At 35.6% G+C, this 26267-nt stretch overlaps 2 protein-coding genes across 3 annotated transcripts in view; both read left to right on the top strand.

Annotated features, from left to right (window-relative positions):
• The window catches only part of LOC114579557 (serine carboxypeptidase-like 18), a 17702-nt gene extending 3801 nt beyond the window's left edge, over nt 1-13901 (top strand). Inside the window, exons 1-7 of one of the 2 annotated variants that reach the window (XM_028694492.1) lie at nt 1198-1262; nt 12256-12309; nt 12389-12534; nt 12648-12724; nt 12812-12934; nt 13436-13538; nt 13633-13899. In XM_028694492.1, the coding sequence (XP_028550325.1) occupies nt 1252-1262; nt 12256-12309; nt 12389-12534; nt 12648-12724; nt 12812-12934; nt 13436-13538; nt 13633-13682 (564 nt within the window). In that variant the 5' untranslated portion in view covers nt 1198-1251 and the 3' untranslated portion in view covers nt 13683-13899. Of the gene's footprint in view, nt 1-1197; nt 1263-12255; nt 12310-12388; nt 12535-12647; nt 12725-12811; nt 12935-13435; nt 13539-13632 lie in introns of those variants that run through there. The other variant, XM_028694491.1, reaches the window with a different exon arrangement.
• LOC110114232 (serine carboxypeptidase-like 7) lies at nt 1374-26267 on the top strand. Its single transcript, XM_028694490.1, has 15 exons — nt 1374-1726; nt 16680-16733; nt 16813-16958; nt 17071-17147; nt 17233-17355; nt 17847-17949; nt 18044-18081; nt 18190-18291; nt 23879-23962; nt 24063-24212; nt 24318-24386; nt 25174-25295; nt 25392-25505; nt 25815-25860; nt 25945-26267. The coding sequence occupies exons 1-15, from the start codon at nt 1491-1493 to the stop codon at nt 26026-26028; spliced, it is 1548 nt and encodes a 515-aa protein (XP_028550323.1). The 5' UTR covers nt 1374-1490; the 3' UTR covers nt 26029-26267.

Genomic DNA, 26267 nt, shown 5'->3' with positions numbered 1-26267 from the left:
CAATGTCAAGTTCCTTAAGTTATATTCAAATCAAGCTCCAATTTTTTTGTCCAAGTCCTCAGTTTTAGTGGAAATTTCGGCAGCCTCCCGGCGTCTCCCCCGTGTAGGGGAAAAACTAAGAGGCAACCTTCCCCTCGATGCTATGTGAGGGCTTCAGGTAGGTGTCAAAATGACACCGCAGTTTCATTTTTTATTAAATCCCCGCCCACTACGTGAGCGCTTAAGGGTTTGGAGCATAAGTTAAAAAAAGCACAGATTTCCCCCCTCTGCACTACATCAGCGTTCGGGGGTACTTAATAACTTTTTTATCCCCCTCGCCGTAAGTGCCGCGCCGGTTTCCCTCCCTACAACGCTACATGAGCGCGTAGGGGGTTTGCCGGCTCTTCACAAGCATTGAAGAAGGATTTAAGTCGTCGCAAGCACTGCACCGGTTTCCCTCCCTGCAGCGCTACGTGAGTGCGTAGGAGGTTTGCCGGCCCGTCGCTAGCCACAAGAAAATATATTTTTTTAGACTTATAATTAGTGATAAATTAAATATAATTAGTTATATTTAAACTATAATTAATTATATTTAACTTAAAATTAATTACAAATTATTTAAACATAATTTATAATTAATTAAAAATTAATTATAATTAATTACACTTATTATATAATTAATTATACTTAAATTAGGATTAGTTTATGAATTAATCATATTTAACTTATAATTAAATTACAATTAGTTATATTTAATGTATAACTAATTATATTTTAATTTAAATTAATTATAAAATTAATGAATTTAAATTTGAGATAATTATAAATATTTATAAATAATCTCAAAATAAATAAATAAAGTAATAATAATATAATAATAATGGAAATAACACTAATATTAATATTAAAATCATATTATTATTATGGTTATTATAAAATTACAATTATACAACTAATGATGATAAAGTAATATTATTATAATAAATAATAATATGACATTAATATATTATTAATTATAATCACATTAATGAAGAATAATAATAATACTTAAGAGGAGTCGGAGAGGGGAAGGGGGAGATCAGGCATGAGTTCGATTCGGGTATAGGAAGGATCGGCTTTGAGGAGAAATTATTTTGTTGCGTATTTTTTAATAACTTAACAAAATAATTCTCCCTCACACTTTTGGATTGGTACACAATATTTCTCCGGCTTGAGGGAGGCAGAGGCGACGGGTAGAATGGAGGTAGCGGTTTTGATCGGAGAAGGAGGTGGATGTCGGCTAGGTATAGGGCTCTCACCTCTCTCTCTCTCTCTCTCTCTCTCTCTCTCTCTCCTATCTCATCTCTCTTCCAGTCTCTTCTTCAGTGCTCTTACACCCAAAGTCGTTCCTCATCTCTCTCTCTCTCATCTCTCTCTCTTCTCTCTCCTCGGTTGGAGTCGACACAGGCAGAGGTGGAGTTTGGTCTTGCAAGGATTGGTCGGGAGCTTGGTCGTTGGAAGCTGAGGTAGGAATGGAGGTCGGTGGTGTGGATTCGGTCGGAGGAAGAGCGAGAGGCAGCAATGTGGATTTTAGAAGTGTTGTGGGAAGAAGCGAGAGCCCAAGGGCTCTTCTCTTGTTGCTTTTAACGACAACGAGAGAAGAGTCGAGACAAAACACTCGATTGAGGACTGCAAACGGCGCTACTTGCAGGGCATGGGCGACTGTATCCGTGATTTTTGCAGGATTTGTGGCAGAGCTCCACCTCAGGTAATGATTTAGGCATTTTTTAATCCCTCTTTTTTTTGTCTCTTTTTGGCTCACCTGATAGAGGTCAACACACTACAGGTTAACTTAGTATCAGAGCTCCTCTATCAAGATTAGTGTTATTTTTTTCTTTCTTTTTCTTTTCATCTCTATCTTGACCCTTCGCTTTCATGACCGGCTCATTCATCTACACTCCTATGATTGATTAGAAATATCCTTTCGCTCGATCACCATTCCTCCTTAACTCAAGCTCTTGATGAAAAATATTAAGAATCTGGTTCTCAACTCTCTCGCTGCGGATAATTACCTACTATGGCATTCCCAAGTGGAAAAGGTTTTTAATGCTAGTGGCTTCAAAGGCTTCCTTAATGGCACATTTCCATGTCCTCCGCGTCACGCAGCTTTAGACATCTCGTCAGCCCTTGCTACCTCAACTTCGCACAAAATATGGACTCTCATTGGTCAAAATCTCACTGCAACACTATATTCGGTGATTTCACCCTCAATCTTACCATATGTCCTTACTCTAACGCACTATCATGACATATGGACAACTCTTGCGCATCGTCTCCAAGATACGACGAGGTCACGAATCATCCAGCTAAATAATGAATTGCATCACCTATCTCCTATCGAATGTTGACGAATCAATGATGCAATATCTCCTGGATGTAAAATCCAAAGTTGATGCTATAAAAGCTAGTCACTGGATACACAATTGATCCGAAAGATGTGATACTATACACACTGAATGGTCTTCCATCCTCGTATCAGTCATTTAAGATGGTGTTCAGCACGAACCTCCAACCTTTAAATCTTGATGATCTTTACAGTCTATTATGTAGGCAAGAATAGATCTTGAATCACAAAACAATGAAATATCTTCAATCTTTGTAATTGACAGACAACTTGATTGCACTTGCAGCACCTCGTGGCCGAGGTCGAGGAAGATATAGTCAATCTCGAGGAAATGGAGGTCGTCGTTCCTTCCCTTCTACTAGACACATAGATAAAAACCCTCACTGCAACACTCTATTAGATCTGCAATAAAACGGGGCACTCCGCCCTTCGATGTTGGTCTCGCACAGATCCAACATATTCCGATAACTCAACTAATTCAACACTATTTTTTGCACAAGATACAACTTATCATGCCGACTGGTTTCTTAATAGTGGTGCTTCATCACACCTCATAGCCGACCCATCTTAGCTGAATGCAACTGAGCCATAAACGGGTTCTTCTCCATTCATTCTTGGTAATGTTCACCACCTTCCGATACAAAATACAGGTAAAGGACTTCTGCCAACTCCCACAGATAATCCTTACCTTAACAAACTTCCTCACGTTCCCAATCTTTCTTTTAATCTTCCCTCTATTAATCAGCTAATCACCAATAATGATTGTGTTGTTTCTTTTTCTTCTCATGGATATCAAATTAACAATTTGAAGACTCATCGCCTTCTTCATCAAGGGCCCTACCATAATGGTCTGGACAAAATCCCCTCCACGTCCAATTATCCGCATCTCGCTCTGCTTTTTGCCAAAACCGTTCCAGACTTGTGGCACAACCGTCTTGGGCATCATGCAGTTACCGTCTTACAACACTTAGCTCATTATGATTCCACTATATGTACTTCCCTAAATACTACATGTAATACATGTTATCTTGCTAAGACCAGACAATTAGCTTTTCCTCAATCTCCCTCTCATACTACTGTACCTTTTCAACTTGTGCATTCGATGTCTGGGGGCCTTCACCAGTTGCCTCCCTACAAGGATATAGATATTTTGTTTCATTTATTGACGATTACTCCCAATATTATTGGATTTTTCCAATGTTTCAAAAATCTGAGGTTACGAACATCTTCGTTAATTTTCACAAATTTATCAAATGTTAATTCAATACTCACCTTGAAACCATCTACACAGATGGGGGCGGCGAGTATATAAACAACACACTCAATGCTTACTGCAAGCATTGGGGTGTTAAACATCAATTCACATGTCCGTATACTCTATCCCAAAACGACTTGGCATAATGGAAAAATCATCATATTCTTGAAACCATTCAAAATATACTCATTCACTCCAATGCTCTGTCTCATCTTTGGGTAGAAGCATTACATACGACTATACACCTAATCAATCGTCTTCCCACACTAAATCTTCAAAACTACATGCCGTTTCAACAACTATATTACCAACCTCCAACCTATGCACATTTGAAAACCTTTGGATGTCTCTGTTACCCATGGTTGCAACCTTATGTCAAGTCAAAACTATCACCTCTCTCGTTATCATGTGTGTTCATCGGTTATGCTCATTCCCAAAAAAGATATCGTTGCTTGAACATTATCACAAATAGTATATATTTCTCTCAACATGTCATCTTCAATGAATAAAACTTTCCCTTCAAACAACCTCACTCGACTCTCACTCCCCCAAATTCCATAGCTACCTTCCTTAAAATTCCGCCTCTACTGCTTGTACCCTCGCCGCTAACTCACAATCTCCAAACTAACAAATCATTTCCTAGCTCATCGTCACACTCAAATCCTCATACCCCCTCTTCCTTTGTGACTTCCCCATCCATCAGGCCCGTAATTCTAGTGCACCCAATGGAAACTCATTTTCAAACTGGAAGTCTTAAGCCAAAAATAATATTTGATCTTACTCATCAAATCAATGATATCGATCTCACCTCCTATACTCAAGATGCCAAGCATGCTCATTGGTGTTCCACCATGTCTCAAGAGTTTCAAGCTCTCCAATTGCAAGGCACCTAGGAACTTGTCCCTTCATCACCTACACAACATACTCTTGGCTGCAAATGGATGTTCAAAACCAAATAGAACTCCAACGGCACTGTCGCTCGGTACAAAGCTCGATTAGTTGTGCTAGGTTGCAATCAAGAGTTTGGTTTAGACTACACATAAACTTTTTGTCCCGCATCCAAAATACCTATTGTACACATTTTATTAGTAATTTCTTTACATCATAATTAGATCATATGTCAACTCGATGTATCAAATGTGTTCTTACACGGATCTCTCTCTAACACAGTATATAAGAAACAACCTACGGGGTTTATTGACGAAAATTTTCCAACACACGTATGTAAGTTGAATAAGGCCATATATGGTCTTAAACAAGCACCACGAAAGTGGTTCAAAACATTAACAAGATTCTTTCATGGAATGGAAATTCATCACCAGTCATTCAGATCCATCTCTACTCATCTACTGTAAAAATGGTATTATCATGTACTTTTTAATTTATGTTGATGACATTATTTTAACAGGAAACAACTCTCAATCAATTAATACTCTCCTTAATCGCTTACATCAGCGATTCAACATGCAAAACTTAGGCACTTTGACCCATTTTCTTGGTATTTCAGCTGAGCACACTCCAACAGAACTAATCCTACATCAATCACGATACGCAGAATAAATCCTGATACATGCAGGAATGCTAAACATCAAGCCAGTTTCCACTCCAACAACAATAAAAGCCAACTCACCATCGAACTCACCCGCCTTCAACAACCCAAAGTTATATCATCAACTCGTGGGAGCTCTTCAATACCTTACTCTCACAAGACTAGACATTACCACTCCAACAACAATAAAAACCAACTGATTCAAACTTTGAGTCCTTAAAATGGATTCTACGCTATCTTCGAGGATCACTACACTCTGGTTTACCAATTACTCTCGGACCTCTTATGCTTAGCACATATACCAACTCTGACTTGGCCGACGATCATCAAGATCGTAAGTCAACCACATGATACTGCAACTTCTTGGGCTCTACTTTAATCTCATGGTGTGAAAAGAAACAATCCACAATATCTCGGTCATCTAGTAAAGCATAATATAAGGCAATCACAATGGCTACAAATGAAGTTATTTGGCTTCGTTGATTACTTCAAGAGCTCGACCATCCTCAACAACAACCCACTACATTATTAATTAAAAAAAAATATTTATATGTATATTTTTGAAAATGTATTAATTTTCTTTGGGAAGAAATTTTTAATTTTGGTTTCGAAATCGAATACATTATTAGGAATAATATATATATCATCTCAAAAAGACGAGACTATCGTTCACTAATAGGTTCAGATTATAAAACTTTAACTTTATCCTGATTACCATAGTCAAACTCGGGAAAGAATCACATTTGACCTCGAAGGATCAAAATGGAATTTAATCAAGTGTTTACCTACGCTAATCTGGATAAAAGGATCATTAATTTCAAATTCAAAATCATAATAATATGAGGACATATCTTTCCAAGGAAAGAAAATATTGTCTATTACTAATCATTTGAAAATGACGATAATGATCGTCAAATTTGAATTTCCCAAAGATAATTAACTAATAGTTTTAAAAAATTAATTTTGAAAATCAATTCTGGGTTTCTAAATCTCTTACGAGCGCAAGCCCTCGTAAGTTAATTACATCGTAGGAAAATTGAAATTTCCCTACGAATACTCTCGATTAAAATAGCAGTAGAAATTTTATCTGGAGTTTCAAAGTTCGATATCAAAGGAGGTTAAGGGTTGGAATTTTTAAATGGGATTGGTTCAATGTTGAGCACTTATTTCTGGAATCAAAGGAAGAATGGTAGGAGGTGTTTTGGGATTCTGAAATAATTTAGAAAACACTCGAGCCTATCCTATGTGTTGAGCTTGAATTTGATTGAAAAAAATTTTTAGTTTGAGTGATCAGTTTTATTAAAAAGTCGGGATTCAATTCCCGGAGGGTGAGGTCTTATGGCCTGAGCCAGCCTCGAAACCTAAGTCTAAATTATGTACTGAAAAGTGACCCGAACCTAGCTAAAGCAGTGCAAATCTGGTCTTACCCCGGCCTGAATTGGGGAGCCAGCTAAACCACCTAAACGATTTAAAAATATGTATTCGGTCTTTTAATGTTGAGTGGTAGGGACATTATTTAGAAAAGTTTAAATGAATGGGGTCGACATCTAGAGCAGATCCTTAATTGACCACTTAGACTTATGTTGGGTGTTTGATGCTTAAGCTAATGCAATTAAAGTTTTAGGGATTTTTAAATCTGTTGCTAACGCAATGCATGCTGATTGACTCGATTAAATACTTGAATTTGAATTAAGACTTTTGAAATGAGAACTCCCGACGGTCCCGGGCTTACTTCTTAAAACGTTAGAGTTCCTATGTGAGCTTAAATATTTTAATTTGATTTAAGTAGAAAAATTTTAATGAGTCCTTAAGAACCTACGATCGTGTTCCAGGCTAAATCAAAATCGACATGCAAGAATAGCAAAAAAACTATAAAAAGCAGGCAATCCTATATCGCAATCAACATCAAACATTAATCAAATCAATTAAATTAATATTCAAATTGAAAGTCCATAGGCAAGTGCCTTTTAATATTACATCTCAGAATTACAAAAAAATTAAAGTGGCCGGGCACCAGTGACAACAACCCGGATTTCTAATCTTAAGACTCAAGTGACTTTGAGAATAGGTCTTCTCGTTATCTATTTCTTCGTCTTCTCATGAACATCTTGATTCGTCGGTTCTGGATATCCAAATGAAAAGAAACTCCCCCTTGAACGGGGTGTTATCTTTCCTCTTTGGATATTTGAAGAGCATCCAAACTTGATCTTCCAAATGGACGAAAACTCTCCCCTTTAGGGATGTCTTCTCCTCTTTGGAATTCAAGTTGGATCTAAACATCCCAACTCAAGTCACTTTAAATACAACTCAAATTATATCAAATTACATTAAGCAAAATTGAAAAGTCTAGACTCGATCCTGCAGGGTTATCCTAATAATCAGCAGTTATATAAATAATCCCAAGCAGTTAATATTCAATCTCAAGCAGTTGATATATTTGAAATTTAAATGCTCAACAGAGTGCAGTAAATAAATAAACAGACATTCAATCAATTCTAAGCTAACAACGAGTATGCTAGATAAAAGCTTGAAAACCCGGCCACACAACAGAAAAGCAAACACCGGCCTATCCTAAACTAGAGTTGTTGTCCCTACTTAAACCATCTAAAGTGTGTGAGGTAGGCCGTATTGTTTGGATATGTCTTATGGAGGGCAATTTGTTAGGGTTGTTGAAGTTCTGGTTGATTGAAAGGCAATTTGTAAGGTTGAACTTTGACTTGTTTAATTTTTTAACTTAATGAACTCGAAATTGGGTGAATTTTGAACCTAAGGTTTAAATGTCACTAAGTTAATGTTCTCAAAGTTTCACCTCTATTGGGTGTGTAGAATTTCCTAGGATTTTCTAAATAATTAGACCTTGTCCTTAATATTTATTCCTAGGTTTTACTACTTTTCAAATTTGCTTGAAATTTGGTGTTTCTTAACCCTGGCATACTATGAATTCGCACCACAGAAATTTCACATTAAAAACATTGAGAATTTTAAGGAGTTATGAATTTTCAAAATAGAGTCCAAAATGGACACATTTATCTTGAAAAATCCATCACAAGAAAACCATTGGTATCTGACCCTAGAAAAATCAGTAAACATGCCTAAGATACCCAATAATCTTTCACCAAAAATTTGGACTCCAGTTGACCACTGTATTGTGAGAAAATTGCAAAAAAATATAGTTAATAACAACTGTAAAATCTCACAATACAGAGGCTAAATCAACTTGATTTTAATTTTATAAAAACTACATTAAATTTCTTTTCAACAGCCTAAGAAAGTCCAATTGTGTGAAAAATTCTAATTTTCTATGAATTTTGAGATACTGGCATTTTTTGAATTTTTTTTTGAGCAATTCTTGGTCAAAATGACATCCAGAATGGCGGCGGCGCCAATGGGAACGCGCCAGCATGGCCACGTATGGGACCCTCTACTTAAATGAGTCAAGCTAACCTAGCGGCGGAGACAGGGTCATCTCTGGGCTGTCGATCATGCTGAAGGCGCGCATCGGACGGCTCTGTTGAACCAGAGCTAGAAAACTTCAAATGCCCATAACTTTCAAAATACTCAACAAAATTGCATAAATTTGAACTGTAGCTTAGAGAACCGGCAACATGCTCTAACAATTTACCTGAAGTTTGGAGGCTCCATACATTGTAGATTTGCTACAGTTTCAAATTGAATTTTAAACTAAAAACAAGAATAACTTACAATCAAACCGTCAGATTTTTGTGTTCTTGGGCTCGTTGGAAAGCTGCAAGGATCCTCGACAACTCTTATGAAGATACCAAGAGCTGAATCACGTTGTATCGAAAGTTATATTTGAAACTCCTCTTTCTCTCTAGGTTCCTCTCTCTTCACCAATGAGGCTTTGAAGGCTTGAATTCGGTGGGGGAAGGCTTGGAAGTGCTAGAGGAAGATCTGGAGGAGGTTTTTGAGGGTTTTTGAGGGCTGGATTCGCTCTGGATCCGAGAGAGTGAGTGAGAGAGGCTTTGGGGTTAAATGCATGTCCATAGGATATTTTTCCCCATTGAATCATTTCATGATCAAATAGGTGGCTGAGATTAAATGGGTGAGCTCTTAGATGCCTTCCAAGTACCCATGGATTTGATGGGAGCAGGGTATCAAAGGACCAAAAGGGCAATGAGGTGGAAAGGTGCCTGTATCCTTACTAAAGCATATGGAGTTGATAAGAGCCATTGGATCTTGATCTAATGGCTTAAAATAGCTCTAGGAATGTTTTAGAGGGAGTCTTAACAACTGAGGAGATTTGAATTAAGGTAGATTAGGTTTAAGAGGGGGTTTGACTAAGTTTGATCCCTCTAAACCCTTGATTTGACCATTTAATTGGTCCCCATGCCACATGGCAGCTGAGGTGGCATGGGAGAGAGATTTGAGTGTTGGGTTTGATGGCTTGAGAGAGATTTAAAGTTTGAGGATTAGAATTTGGGAGAGTTAGAGAGGGTTCTTAAAGGGGTTTGACCAAATCTTATAGTTGACTTGGCCAACTTTGATTTGGGTTTGATTGGCCAAACATTAAGGTATGATTAGGACGTAGTTTGAAGTTGATTTGAAGCTTAAAAGGGATTAAATGGTTTGAATAGATTAAAATAACCTATTTAAACATTAAAGGGCATTTAGGTCAACCTAGGTTGACTTGGTCAACCATGTTGGCTCAGGACCCGAATTTGGGCTCAACAAGTTTGGTTTGATGTTTTGAGTCTATTGGATGTGGTTCTATGGTTTGAAAAGGTCAATTTGGTCAAAATGCCTATTTTGACCCTAAAGGGCCTGGTTTGGTCAACCTAGGTTGACTTAGTCAACTAGGTTGACCTAGGGTCTGGGATCAGGGCTAACAAGTTTGAAATGATATTTGAAAATCAATAGAAGTGGCTTCATGGCTTAGATAGGTCGTTTCAGTCAAATCACCTATTTGGACCCTTAAAGGGCCTCTTAGGTCAACCCTATTGACTTGGTCAATCAGGTTGACCCAAAGTCTGGAAATGGGTCTAATGGGTTTGTTTTGACATTTGAAACTTGCTGGAGGTGGTTGCATTCAATTTGGAGCTCATTTGATCCAAAATGACTATTCATACCCCAAAGGGGTATTTTGGTCATTTTGACCTCATGTCCACTGGAGGCTGAAATGAGTCCAAAAAAATGCAGTTTACTGATCAACATATCATGATTAAAGGTATGGAAGTGATTGGAGGGTTTGAAGAAATCTCCATGGTCAAAATCCACTGGATGATAGGTCCAGTGGCATAGGCCGTAAATATTTAAAGGTTTTACAACCTTTGGATTTTGATTTAGATTATGAGGTTAGAGACTTCAGAATGGGCTCAAATTTGGAGGTTATCCTCTAGAGATATATCCTATCAGTATACAATTGACAGACCCTGAATCAGAGGTCATTTGATAGGGTTTTGAAGTGTTTGAAAATTCACTGGAAAAGGACTTTAGGACAGGGGCTTTAGACTATTTTAAATTTGATTGATTAAGTTTGAGTTATCCAAATTACTTATGATCATTTGGATGATCATAAATGATATGATAGGTTTGAAGCTTGATCAAAGGCTGAATCAAGATTTGAACTAAAGTTTGAATATTTGAACTCGACTGAAATCTAGATTTTGATTGAGGCTTGAATTGAATTGGGATAAGGATTGGTCCTAGAATCTAGAGAGACTCTAAGATCTAAAATCTGGAAGGATTGTGGAATCTAAGAAAATCTTAGGGTCTGGATCTAGGAGAGTCTTAGGGTCTAGAGTATATCCTAATGTCTGGAGCCTAGAAGGATCCTAAGGCCTAGAATAGATCCTAAGGTCGGGATTCTAGGAGGATCCTGGAGTTTAGTTTGATTTGGGAGAATCCTAGGGTCAAAGTAGATCCTAGGATCTGGAGTCTAGATTGATGTAGGGTCAGGATCGATCTGGAGTCTGGATGGCTCCCTAGTGACCTTATACAAAAATGAGGTCAACAATTATATTGCGACAACACCTCCGCAATCGCCTTGACCAACAATCCAGTTTTTCATGCTCACACTAAACATATTGAGATCAATTGTCACTTTATTCAGGAACACATCAAAAATAATTCGATACAAGTTCATCACATATCTTCAAAAGATCAATTACCTGACCTATTCACTAAATCCTTATGTCACAAACGTGCAATAAGTTTGCCGGGGTATATTAAGGGATATGAATAAGAAAATACATACGTAATAAATAGTCTTGTATAGCTGTCATTTTCCGTTAAAGAAATGTATGAAGATTCTTTTTAAAACTCTATGTATATCCATGTATACCCATGAGACAGGGCAATGAATACAAAATAATTTTTACTTTTCTCGTTTTATCTTTGTTCTTCCATGTCATCCTGCACCTTCAAAGCATTACAGGTTAACAGATACTAGTATAAATTACATTAAATAGCTGCAAAAGATATTATATTTTACTTATTATATTTAATATTATTTATTCTCATTTTATTAAAAAATGATATTCACTGACATGATTGAATTAAAGAACAGTGAGAAAGATAAGAAATTTACTCACATTTCGGCGCTGCTTTTATCCTCAGCCATATCTAACATCTTCTTTTATATAAAAAAAAAAATATCATCCAAATATTTTATTTGTTGTTGTTCATGATGCATTGCTGGCTACTTTACGACCTGCACTACAAATAAAATATTTAAAGCAAATCTATTGCCTCTCTTTAATGTGAACAAATCAGGAATAGCAAGGAGAAATTATGGATTTTACTAGCCATTTATATTCAGCTAAATGGTAAATTTGACTATTTTTCTCATTGTTCATATAATATAATAAACTTCTCTCTCGATAACCTTTTAACCGTTTAAACTATAAAGAAGACTACGGATTTAACTTATTATGTATATTCAACTAAATATTTAAGCTGATTATAAAGAAACTGATTGACAAAGAGGAGGGAAGTGCCTGTTTATCTCTCACATTTTTGCCCTGCTTCCTCAGTCATGCCTATTAGCTTCAGCATTATGCAGATGCTATTACTTCTCTTCTTCAATCTCTGTGTATTTCCTTATTATTATAACACATTGCATGCAAGCAGAATCACTCATCTTCCAGGCTTCAATGGCTCACTCCCTTTCTATCTTGAAACTGGGTAAGTCCTCTACCTAATATTCTGTGCCTGATGGTGATTTTTGTCTAATATTTTTATGTTACTCCTCGGTTGGAAGCAGCTATGTGACCGTCAATGAAAAGAGCGGTGCAGAGCTCTTCTACTACTTTGTAGAGTCTGATAGGAAGCCCAAAGATGATCCACTCATCCTTTGGCTTGTTGGTGGCCCTTACTGCTCTGGTTTTATTGGCTTTGCCTTAGATATTGGTGATTACTATTTTTGCTTCTTTTTGTTCAAGTTTTTGTTTTTGTTTTTTTTTTTTCATGGAACTTTGATTTTTGAAAGATTTCATCATTTTCTATATGGTTGTTGTATGCAGGCCCTCTTAAGTTTAATGTAAAAGCATATGATGGAACTTTGCCTACTTTAATTTCAAATCCTTATTCATGGACAAAGGTGTGTGATTAAGAACTAAACCCTTTTCCTCTATATTCATGTCATTTATATTATTTTGTTTTTAAAGAAATTTAATTGGATTATTAGATCTCTAGCATTATCTTTTTGGATTGGCCTGTGGGGACTGGATTCTCATTTTCAAGAAGTATGGTGGATTATCACACAGATGATGTACAATCCACAATGCAAATCTATAAGTTCCTTATAAAGGTAAGATGACTTCAAATTTTAGGTATAAAAATTTTGATGAAGATATTAACTACAATGTTTTTCAAGCTTAAGTCAGGGAATTGCCCCCCTTAAAAGTTCGAAAATACTATGATCTTTAGGCAATTGTCTTAACATAATTAAACACATTGTGTAGAGATATTATTGTTAGAGAATGATGAACCAAATACAAAAAGAAATAGTAAAGAGAATCCAAAAATATTTTTATAACGAAAATTTGTTCCGGGGGTGCTGCCCTCTTGGACCCCCGACATATTTGTGAAGCGTCAACGATGAACAAATAGGGGTCAAGAGGCAGCGCTCTAGGAACAAATTTTGGTTGTAAGGATATTTATGAAAAAAAAAAAATTCTACACTTTTACTTATAAGTTTGACCCCCTGAAAATTAAGGCTGGATCCGCCCCTGATTATCATCAATAACTCTTTTTTGCTAGTCATGATCCTATATATATACATATTCAAAGTATTTTTGAAGTAATGCAGTGGTTGCTTGCTCATCCGAGTTTTCAATCAAATCCTTTTTATGTTGGTGGCGATTCATATGGAGGGAAGATGGTTCCTCTACTTGCTCTAGAGATAGTAGAAGGTAATTATTCCTATAATTTTGGCATTATCTAATTTATAAATCTGGGGTGCGTAATTTTATGATTGAAATGTTAATTATGTGTAATGGATCACAGGCAATGAAGATTTTCAACAACTCTTTGTAAATCTCAAAGTATGTTCTTAAGCCTTTTTCAAAATGTAATTAATAAAATTTTAAGCTTTTTCTCCTAATTTCTACAAGGCTATGAATATAACTTAATCGTTTATGATGTTTTTTAGGGTTATTTAGTTGGCAACCCTGTAACCGGTGAAAGAATTGACATCAGTTCTCGAGCTCCTCATGCTCATGGATTGGGAATAATTTCACATGAACTATTCAAGGTTTCTATTTTCATTTTTTTAAAATTGAAGAAAAAAAAAACTATTTATTATATTGTGAACTTTTATGCAATGCCAATTACCAAAAAAAAAAAAAAAAAAACAAAGGATATTCTGAGCTAAATTTAACTAACGATGTAAGACATTTATTGTTGAGTTGTAAGATTGTTCTTTTTATTTTACAGTATAATATTATTTTTCCTGTCAAAAATAATTACTTATAGCTAACTTGATTGTTTCCTTGCAACTAGATAGATATAATTCTATTCAAGAAAAAGAAAAGTGTCTTGTATTTAAAGCTAAATTTAACTTGAGAAATCTCAGTAATCATCATTTAGCTCCCTTGAAGTTTAGCTAACTATTATTTTGTCAATATGTTTGATAAAATATCAAATACCACCCTTATGCTACATTTTTTTTGTCCAACTTTTATAGTTTAACATTAAAATGTTGAAATTATATAAAAAAAGGCTTTCAGAATTTATTAAATAAAATTCACGTTAATATCAAAATAAATATTGCTCTTGATCAATCTATTAATGCTCTCTAAAAGAGTACCTGCAAAAGCTCTAGAGAAAGATTAGAGATAACATGGAAGAAGATCTTCTATTAATTTTTCATTAATTCACAGTATAGTGAGCAGGTGTTTTTTATATATGTGAGATAGGGCACAGGAGGTTAGAGAAGAGTATAATTTCTATTATTATCAGGACGCTTTAGGCAGAGATAGTGGAGAGTGAGCTTGCTGAGCTGGCTAATGCACATTAGGTGACTAGAGACTACGAGACATTGGATTGTAGTGTTAACAGCCCCCCTCAAATTGAAAATCTGGTGGACGGATAGTTAATTTATCACGAAGTGTGTTGAAATGGCTGACTGAGAGCAGTTTGGTTAGTATATGAGCTGGTTGGTCTATTGAACTGATGTGTAGGATCTCGATCTTTTGTGTCTTGATATGATCGCTGATAAAATGATAATCAATTTCTATGTGCTTGATCCTTGCGTGAAAATCTAGGTTATTGGCTAGTGCCAATGTTGATATGTTATCACATTGAATTGTTGTAGGTTTTGATTGAGGAGTTTGAAAGTTTGATAATAGTCTACGAAGCCACAGAACATTGGATGTGATAGATGCAAGAGCTCTATATTTATCCTATGTTGATTATTTAGCCACTATCACTTATTTCTTGAGACTCCATCAGATGAGATTGTCACCTACATAGGTGCAAAAGCTCGAGATATACTTTCGGTCCAGGTGATCCGCTGCCCAGTCTGCGTCACTATAGGTGTGAAGTTGCATATTCTTGGTGATATTGGAAGGCCAAACTCTTGAGTTACGGGTCTTAGAGCCAATTATCTTGTAATTCCTGCAAGTAGATGGAATATCAAATTCAAGCCAGCAGGATATAACTTTGATTAATCCTCAACCTCCCTGACATATCATTATCGAAAATGAATAAGAACAATGTCATGTAACCAAGAAACGTAAATCCACCAGATGCCCGGAGTCATGGTTGTATTGCCTAAATGTTGAAGTATAAAATGATTGGAGACAACCATTCATTGAATACTTCAAAGAAAGTAAACTCCCAATGGATAAAATTCTAGTCATACAAAATCGGAAGAGGGCATTACGATATGCATTCGTCAATAAAGAAAGATAGTATGCTTCAATCACATAAGTCATATTGGAAATCATCATAGCCCTCAAAAATATAAACTAGCAGAAAAATTCACCCATAAATATATATTTCAGCAACAATTAATATTGAAATGAGCAATAGTAGAATTATAAATAAAGCCAATCAAGTAATCAATAATAGTTTGTAAACTAAATTCCACAAACTTACACCTTCGACAACTTCTAAATTTGAATGAGGGGGATTAAAAAAGTACTTAAGGATAAAAAATCTAATTTTATGCAATTTAATGTTTTTTCATAAATCAATTCTTGCCAAAGGCACTTCACATAAGAAATGTATTTAAAATTTGTTGAAATTATATATTTTTATACATTGAAAATAAATTAGAATACAAAATTTAAAATGCATTGAAAATTTGCTATAAATATATTTCTCCCAATAAAATATTAGAAATTTTAAAAGTGTTACATTTATTTTATTTTGTTACTAGTATTAATTGCATCAAATAGCTGGAAAAGATATTATATTTTACTTATTATATTTATTCTCATTTTAATAAAAAATAATATTGACTGACATGATTGAATTAAAAAAGAGTGAGAAAGATAAGAAATTTACTCACATTTCGGCGCTGCTTTTATCCTCAGCCATATCTAACATCTTCTTTTATATAAAAAAAAAAATATCATCCAAATATTTTATTTGTTGTTGTTCATGATGCATTGCTGGCTACTTTACGACCTGCACTACAAATAAAATATTTAAAGCAAATCTATTGCCTCTCTTTAATGTGAACAAATCAGGAATAGCAAGGAGAAATTATGGATTTTACTAGCCATTTATATTCAGCTAAATGGTAAATTTGACTATTTTTCTCATTGTTCATATAATATAATAAACTTCTCTCTCGATAACCTTTTAACCGTTTAAACTATAAAGAAGACTACGGATTTAACTTATTATGTATATTCAACAAAATATTTAAGCTGATTATAAAGAAACTGATTGACAAAGAGGAGGGCAGTGCCTGTTTATCTCTCACATTTCTGCCCTGCTTCCTCAGTCATGCCTATTAGCTTCAGCATTATGCAGATGCTATTACTTCTCTTCTTCAATCTCTGTGTATTTCCTTATTATTGTAACACATTGCATGCAAGCAGAGTCACTCATCTTCCAGGCTTCAATGGCTCACTCCCTTTCTATCTTGAAACTGGGTAAGTCCACTACCTAATATTATGTGTCTGATGGTTATTTTTGTCTAATATTTTTATGTTACTCCTCGGTTGGAAGCAGCTATGTGACCGTCAATGAAAAGAGCGGTGCAGAGCTCTTCTACTACTTTGTAGAGTCTGATAGGAAGCCCAAAGATGATCCACTCATCCTTTGGCTTGTTGGTGGCCCTTACTGCTCTGGTTTTATTGGCTTTGCCTTAGATATTGGTGATTACTATTTTTGCTTCTTTCTGTTCAAGTTTTTGTTTTTGTTTTTGTTTTTTTTTTTCATGGAACTTTGATTTTTGAAAGATTTCATCATTTTCTATGTTGTATGCAGGCCCTCTTAAGTTTAATGTAAAAGCATATGATGGAACTTTGCCTACTTTAATTTCAAATCCTTATTCATGGACAAAGGTGTGTGATTAAGAACTAAACCCTTTTCCTCTATATTCATGTCATTTATATTATTATTTTTTAAGAAATTTAATTGGATTATTAGATCTCTAGCATTATCTTTTTGGATTGGCCTGTGGGGACTGGGTTCTCATTTTCAAGAAGTATGGTGGATTATCACACAGATGATGTACAATCCACAAAGCAAATCTATAAGTTCCTTATAAAGGTAAGATGACTTCAAATTTTAGGTATAAAAATTTTGATGAAGATATTAACTACAATGTTTTTCAAGCATAAGGTCAGGGAATTGCCCCCCTTAAAAGTTCTAAAATACTATGATCTTTAGGCAATTGTCCCAACATAATTAAACACATTGTGTAGAGATATTATTGTTAGGGAATGATGAACCAAATACAAAAAGAAATAGTAAAGAGAATTCAAAAATATTCTTATAACCAAAATTTGTTCCGGGGGTGCTGCCCCCTTGGACCCCCGACATATATACGAAGCATCAACGATGAACAAATAGGGGTAGCGCTCTCGGAACAAATTTTGGTTGTAAGGATATTTATGAAAAAAAAAATTCTACACTTTTACTTATAAATTTGACCCCTGAAAATTAAGGTTGGATCCGCCCCTTATTATCATCAATAACTCTTTTTTGTTAGTCATGATCCTATATATATACATATTCAAAGTATTTTTGAAGTAATGCAGTGGTTGCTTGCTCATCCAAGTTTTCAATCAAATCCTTTTTATGTTGGTGGCGATTCATATGGAGGGAAGATGGTTCCTCTACTTGCTCTAGAGATAGTAGAAGGTAATTATTCCTATAATTTTGGCATTATCTAATTTATAAATCTGGGGTGCGTAATTTTGTGATTGAAATGTTAATTATGTGTAATGGATCACAGGCAACGAAGATTTTCAACAACTTTTTGTAAATCTCAAGGTATGTTCTTAAGCCTTTTTCAAAAATGTAATTAATAAAATTTTAAGCTTTTTCTCCTAATTTCAACAAGGCTATGAATATAACTTAATCGTTTCTGATGTTTTTTAGGGTTATTTAGTTGGCAACCCTGTAACTAGTGAAAGAATTGACATCAGTTCTCGAGCTCCTCATGCTCATGGATTGGGAATAATTTCACATGAACTATTCAAGGTTTCTATTTTCATTTTTTTTAATTGACGAAAAAAAACTATTTATTATATTGTGAACTTTTATGCAATGCCAATTACCAAAAAAAAAAAAAAAAAGCAAAGGATATTCTGAGCTAAATTTAACTAACGATATAAGACATTTATTGTTGAGTTGCAAGATTTTTCTTTTTAATTTACAGTATAATATTATTTGTCCTGTGAAAAATAATTACTTATAGCTATCTTGATTGTTTCCTTGCAACTAGATAGATATAATTCTATTCAAGAAAAAGAAAAGTGTCTTGTATTTAAAGCTAAATTTAACTTGAGAAATCTGAGTAATCATCATTTAGCTCCCTTGAAGTTTAGCTAACTATTATTTTGTCAATATATTTGATAAAATATCAAATACCACACTTATGCTACTTTTTTTTCGTCCAACTTTTAATAGTTTAACATTAAAATGTTGAAATTATATAAAAAAGCCTTTTCATAATTTATTAAATAAAATTCACGCTAATGTCAAAATAAATATTGCTCTTGATCAATCGATTAATGCTCTCTAAAAGAGTATTTGCAAAGCTCTAGAGAAAGATAAGAGATAACAGGGAAGAAGATCTTGTATTAATTTTCATTAATTCACAGTATAGTGAGTAGGTGTTTTTATATATGTGAGATAGGGCACAGGAGGTTAGAGAAGAGTATAATTTCTATTATTATCAGGACGCTTTATACAGAGATAGTGGAGAGTGAGCTTGCTGAGCTGGCCAGTGCACATTAGGTGACTAGAGACTACGAGACATTGAATTGTAGTGTTAACAGCCCCCCTCAAATTGAAAATTCGGTGGACGGATAGTTAATTTATCACGAAGTGTGTTGAAATGGCTGAGTACTGAGAGCAGTTTGGTTAGTATATGAGCTGGTTGGTCTATTGAACTTATGTGTAGGATCTCGATCTCCCGTGTCTTGATATTATCGCTGATAAAATGATAATCAATTTCTATGTGCTTGGTCATTGCGTGAAAACCTAGGTTATTGGCTAGTGCCAATGTTGAGATGTTATCACATTGAATTGTTGTAGGTTTTGATTGAGGAGTTTGAAAGTCTGATAGTAGTCTGCGAAGCCACAGAACATTGGATGTGATAGATGCAAGAGCTGTATATTTAGCCTCTGTTGATTATTTGGCCACTGTCACTTATTTCTTGAGACTCCATGAGATGAGATTGTCACCTACGTAGGTGTAAAAGCCCGAGATATACTTTCGGTCTAGGTGATCCGCTGCCCAGTCTGCGTCACTATAGGTGTGAAGTTGCATATTTCTTGGTGATATTGGAAGGCCAAACTCTTGAGTTACTTTGAGGTATCGAAGGAGGCGCTTGAGGGTCTTGTAGTCATCGTTCGTCGAATTGTGCTTATGTTGACAGATGATGTTTGTCGCGAAAGCAATGTCCGAACCTGTGACCATGAGATACTGCAATGATCCTGCAAGTTGGCGGTAGTGGGTTGGATTAGAGTAAGGTTCTACATCAGTTTTTGTTTGAGGCAATTTTGAAGACATTAGTGTCGGAGCTGGTTTACATGAGTGAAGACCATATGCTTTTAGGATGTCTCTGGCATAGTGGGATTGATGTAGGAACAGTCCGGTTGGTGTCTTGAGAATTTGAATTGCAAGGAACAGAGAGGCCAAGCCAAGTTATTTTAAGGAGAATGTGGACTGCAGTTTAGCAAGCAAACGATTGATGGTGCCTGAGTGATTGCTTGTAAGTAGAAGATCATCAACATATATTAGTAGGTATAATTGAACATTTGATTGACTGTAGATTAACATGGATGGGTCTTATTTGCGGAATTGGAAGCCAAATTGTATAAGGAATGAGGTGAGCTTTTGGAACCACTGTCTTGGCTCAAGTTTGAGGCTGTAGATGGCCTTGTGCAGTTTACAAACAAAATGAGGATGCTGAGAATCAATAAAGCCTTGTGGTTGTTTCATGTAGACATCATCCTGAAGCTCACCATGGCAGAAGGCATTTGCTACATCAAACTGCAGAATTGGCCATTTCCTATGGAATGCAATTATTAAGAAGACTAAAATGGATGGCATTTTTGCAACTGGACTGAAGGTGTCTTTGTAGTTGACACCAAATTGTTGTGTATAGCCTTGAGCTACAAGGCGTGCCTTGTAGCGGTCAATTTTACCATCAGGATGTAGCTTTATTTTTTTATGTATATTTGCAACCTAGGACCGGTGTGTTTGCAGGTTGAGTAGTTAATGACCAGTTGCCTTGTCTCTGAGGATCTATGAACTCGTCTGACATAGCTTTCCTCCAATGTGATATTTTGGAAGCTTTTGTAAAGTTGGTCAGTGTTGTAGCTGATTCAGTAGTGGCAGATAGATCAAAAACTTGTTTCGGTTTGAGATGTCCAGTCTAAAATCTAGTTTACATTGGATGGGTGGATATTGGAAGTTGTTGAGGGGATAGAGGTGGAGTGGGCAAGGGGAGTGATGTAGGGGAATTGGATGGCTCGGTGGGCTGAGTGGTATGGGAGTTTTGTGTGTTCACTAGTGTTTGAAGTAGAGGAGAGATTGGCTGAGTGGGAACTGGGTTTGAATAAGTAGATGTGTGAATTAATAAAAGTGGTGAAATTGATGACGCTTGTGGGTTGGGGTGAAAAAGTTGAGGAGTGTGAGTTAATGGGAATATGTGTTCATGCAAGCGAAAATGCCTGGATATGTGGAGCTTTTGGGTTCGTGGGTTGAAGCATCTATACCTTTTATGAGATGTAGAATAGCAAAGGAAGATACATGAGTGGGATCTTGGAGCAAGTTTGTGAGGAGCATGAGATTGGAGCCATGAAAAATAGAGACACTCGAATTGTTTTAAGTGGTCATATGGTTTCAGGTGACCATGTAGCAGCTGAAAAGGAATTTGAAAGTTGAGAGCTAAGGTAGGAAAGTGATTAATGAGGTAATTAGAGGTTTGCACAGCTTCCACCCAAAGGTGTGGTGGAAGTTTGGCTGCATGGAGTAAGGTACGAGTGGTGTCATGTAGATGATGGTATTTCCTCTCGGATAGGTCATTTTGTTCAGGAGTGCAGGGACCGCTCAGTTCATGTGTAATGCCATTATTAAGTAGAAATTGTTTGAAAACTGTGTTGGTGTATTCTCAACCTCCGTCGGAGTGGAAGGTTTTGATTTGTGTGTTGAAGTTTGTTTTAACCATTTTGGCAAATTGTTGAAATTTGTGAATGCCTCATCTTTGGAATGTATCAAATGTAACCAGCAGAATATATTGTTGTCATCAATGAAAATAATGTAGTATTTAAAACCATATAGAGAGGAAATGGGGGATGGATTCCAAAGAGCAGAATGTATTAAGCTGAAGGGTTGAGTTACATGAGTGGTGTGTTTGGGGAAGGATAACTTGTGGCTCTTGGCCACTCTACATGAGTTACATAATAGAGAGAAAGAGTTAATGCAAAAAAAATGAAAACTCTTAGATAAGATAGTCATCAGTTTGTGGTGGGGATGACCAAGATGAGAATGCCAAAGATAGGTTGCATCAGCTTTGGTGTGAAGAGCACACACGGGTGCATCACTATTGGTGTGAATAGGATAGATGCCATCACGACTGCGACCACAGATTAGAGTTCAATTGTCCAGTAGATCCTTGATGGCAAAACCACCAGCATCAAAGTAAATGCAACAAATGCTATCAAAAATAAGTTTAGAAATGGAGAGTAGGTTATGAGAAAGGGAGGGGATGTGAAGGAGATTTTGTAATCGGAGCTTACGATTTGAGTTAGGAAGCGGTAAGATACCTTGCCCACTATTGTGAATGGGAAGGGATGTTCCATTGGCAATAGAGACGTAGTCCATTCCTTGATAAGGAGCTGATTGCTATGGGATGCTGGAGTCAGATGTGAGATGCGTCGAGGCGCCAAAGTCTAGAATCCACTCTGTGGTAGGAGTTTGCTGATTTTGTGACAGAAAAACACACTAGTTAGAGGATGAGGGAGATGCATATTGTAGATTGTACCTATGCCAGTAGGATAGTGTCGTGTGTCCATTTTTCCCACATATTTGAAAGATTGGTCTCTGTGTGTTAACAGGCGGGGTATACAGAGGTCGTCTAGGAGAATTTGATGGATTGAAGGGAGCTCCTCTTCCACAAGTGGGTTTTGCGGTGTTGTTTTTGAAGGAACGACCTCTGGTGGTGTTGCCTCAGGAGGTATAGAGGGCTTGATTATCCAATGGCGGGGCAGTGTCCCTCTGTAATTCTAATTGGATGTTGATTTCCTCACTGCATAGTAGAGAGTAGAGTACTTCAAATCTTATCGAGTGAAGGAAAGTGCAGATGACTGGTTTGAATGAGTTGTAGGATGATGGCAACCCATTTAGGATGTAGAGGATAATATCCTCTATATCAAATCTTAGAACCAGCTACAGCTATATTGTCTACCAGATATTTGATGTGTGTTAGGTATTTGGTTACAGTCTAATCTCTCATTTGAACATGATGAAGTTCATTCTTCAATTGAATGACCCTAGAGCGGATTGTGGGTTGGAGTTCCAAAGTCGACCAGATCTCGTGAGCTATTGTGAGGTGAAGAATGTAGGGTAATACTGATGGGAATATTATAGAGAATAGAGTGAAAACAAGGTTTTGGTCAATCAATTTCCACATATGGTGATAGCTCGTTGATGAGTTTGGAGTTGGTTCCGGAGGGCAGGGAAGGTGGCCATTGAGATATCCTTCAAAGCCGCTGACAGAGAAAAGTTTGTAGATCCGAAGACGTCACATGACGTAGTTTAATGCTGTGAGTTGAATAATGACTATAAGCTTGAGATTAGACATGCGGAATTTGAGGGGAGGAGGGACAATGAAATGAGCCATAGAGGTAGAAAGGGAAGAGTTAGGAGGGGTTGGGGATGAAGAGTCTTGTTCTTCCATTGATGCTCTTGGCGTCACCTGTCTCTGACACCATAAATGAGTACATGCAAAAGTTTTAGAGAAAGAACAGAGATAGCAGTGAAGAAGATCTTGTATTAATTTTTATTAATTCATGGTACAGTGAGAAGGTGTTTTTATATATGTGAGATAGGGCACAAGAGGTTAGAGAAAAGTATAATTTCTATTATTGTCAGGTTGCTTTAGATAGGGACAGTGGAGAGTGAGCTTGCTGAGCTGGCCGGTGCACATTAGGTGAGTAGAGTCTGTGGACATTGAATTGTAGTGTTAGCACTCTCAAATTCTTAACATAAATTTCTTTTTTATGTTAGTGAGATGTGTAGATTTGTACATGATTTTTATGTGGTAACATATCAAAATACAATTTTCTAACATATTATTTAATGTAAAGAGTTATTTTAATATTAATCTAATGGAAGTTGGATGCAAAATATAACATAAAAGGGGTATTTGGTATTTTGTCAAATATCACGGGGCAATATTATAATTATCTAAACTTCAAAGGAGCTATTAGATGGCTGTCCATGAGATATTTTTTTCAAGTTTTAACACATGTATGAAGGCAAGTGATTATATTAGCTCTTCCTTATTGAGATATAATGTTCTTACAAAATGTAGGTGATCTTTTTTATTTTCAGCTAATACAAATAAATTGTGTGGGGGAAGACTATCTCAATCCTAAGAGTGTCAGTTGTGAAGCTAACCTCAAAAGTTTGGATGGGGTAATCTCCATTTTGGACATATTTATATGATTTTCTCATTACAAAGATGAAATAATGACATGGATGATGCTAACTCATGTAATGTTATACATTTACTTAGTTTCTTTCAGAGATCAATATGCATGAGATATTGAAGCCTAAATGTGCTGATGACTCTCCTATACGAAGAAAACTAGGAGGCAATCGGTCAATCAAGAAAAATTCTTTTGAATTCCATTATTCAGTATCCATGCCAGACATTGATTGTGCCGTTATGTCATTTGCATTCATTTGATATCTATTTTCATTTACATAACCAATAAGATTTTTTTTAATTCATACAAAAAAATTATTAAAATGTTATTATGTTTTGTAGAATGATCGTATTCTTTCCTATTACTGGTCAAATGACAATCTCACCAAAGAAGCCCTTCATATCAAGGAGGTAAATTGATTTTTTCTTAGTTACTTTTGTTGGGAGCAATGCTATTCTAATTGATAAAAAGGGCAAAAAATCTAGATGAAAGTGGTGAAGTTACCCCCAAAAAGTGATAAAAGAGGGGTAATCTTTTGATTGTTGTTAATTTCTTCTATTCAGCCAAGTTGTTTTGGTTTATATGTACCTTTTATCCTACTCAACCACTTAACTTTAGTTAAGATTTTTATTAACCACACTTGCGATCCTTTTGTATTTTCTAAAAAATTATATCTTGGATCACTTGTATAAAACTCTCATTAGTTTGAATTTTTTAATAGAAAATTAGAATAATTTCTAAACTTTATAAAAATTGGTCATGAAATTATACTAAGGCTTTGTTTTGAGACAGCTTTCTTACTACTACTTAAAGCACTTTTAATTTTTTTACTACATGTAGCAACAAGAAAGCCATCCAAAATGAAGCCTAAATATCACAACAAATTTTAGTAATATTACCAGGGTTTCAATATAAACTTCATTAGCACTACTAGGTTATTAGAAAATCATGATATCAAGTTAACTTTTATTGTTCTTATTTATATAATAGGATAAACTAAATTATGTTGTTTTATAAGTTGAGATTGCTTTCCCTTTTTTAACCAAAGAACAAAATACTAAAGAAATTTATGCCAGGAAGTAGTTTAAATCATTTATTTTTTGGCATTTCACACGATCAAATGAGAGAACACTCAACTTATATAAATCTTTCTATTTTCACCCACTCCATGCAATACTTATGATGAAAAATATGCAGGGAACTGTCGAAGAATGGCATCGTTGCAAAGAGTACTTGAATAATTACACTATTAGCATACCAAGTTGTGTGCCACATCATCTCAATTTAACAAGCAGAGGATATCGAGCTTTGGTTTATAGGTGAAGCAAGTCATAAGCATGCAATCATTTACATTTTATAACTTTATAATTACAGGCCAAAGTTATTTAACATGCATGAACTTATTGACAAAATAGTGGAGACCATGATCTAGTTGTACCATTCATTAGCACACTAGAGTGGATAAGATCACTTAACTTCTCTGTCATCGACAATTGGCGTTCGTGGCGTGCAGGAGGCCAAGTTGCAGGGTGTGTATTTCCTTGGTCCCTATGCATTTTATTATAGCTCCAAAGCTAAGCCCAAAATACTAGTGCATCAATATGGAAGCTTAAGCTAAAAAAATGTTAAGGTCAACAAAATCAAACAAAAAAAAAAGCATCATCCCAATCTAATGCATGCTTCCCAAAGATAACGCTCTTCAGTCTGATTTTCATTCATAAAACAACATGCTATTAAGAATTTGGCTATATTCCACCCTCCTTTGCGTCTTGGCATTAATATTTACAAATCATAAAGTATTGTATCTTATTGCTCGTGGTGATTTGTTTACTCATCAGGTATACAATGATGTTCTCAAACAATCTAACATTTGCAACTGTGAAGGTAAGAAAATATTTTCTTAGATATTCTCTGGACAAACTGGTGTTATTTTTGTATTATAGCCACCTTCTACTAATTTGGTTGCAGGGTGGAAGCCATACAGTACCAGATAATATGCCTTTGCAATGCTTTGTTATGTTTCAGAGGTGGATTTCTCATAAGTTTCTATGATTAATCTAACTTTGATGAAAAAATTAAAAGAGGCTAATTTTTATGGATTGTGACCGGAAGATGTTAAAAACAACTTAATAAATATTCTATGTGATTGAAAATTGTCATCTTTTTTTTTTCAGAACAAAAATAAAAAGAAAAGAAAAACAAGTTGATCATTTCACCTCGGCAATGTTTCGTGTTTCTTATTTCTGTTGTCAGTGACAAATGACATACTTAATATTTTTCTGAACATCTAA

The sequence above is a fragment of the Dendrobium catenatum genome, unplaced genomic scaffold (assembly GCF_001605985.2).
Source record: "Dendrobium catenatum unplaced genomic scaffold, ASM160598v2 fragScaff_scaffold_490, whole genome shotgun sequence".
NCBI lineage: Eukaryota > Viridiplantae > Streptophyta > Magnoliopsida > Asparagales > Orchidaceae > Dendrobium > Dendrobium catenatum.
This window is presented reverse-complemented; position numbering and strand designations above follow the sequence as displayed.

Bases quoted from the DNA above. Each gene is read 5' to 3' on its own strand.
- LOC110114232 (XM_028694490.1), top strand. From the start codon at position 1,491: ATGGAGGTCGGTGGTGTGGATTCGGTCGGAGGAAGAGCGAGAGGCAGC. The intron at 17,950-18,043 runs GTAATTATTCCT...AATGGATCACAG, and splicing joins TGCTCTAGAGATAGTAGAAG to GCAACGAAGATTTTCAACAA. The intron at 24,387-25,173 runs GTAAATTGATTT...AAAAATATGCAG, and splicing joins AAGCCCTTCATATCAAGGAG to GGAACTGTCGAAGAATGGCA.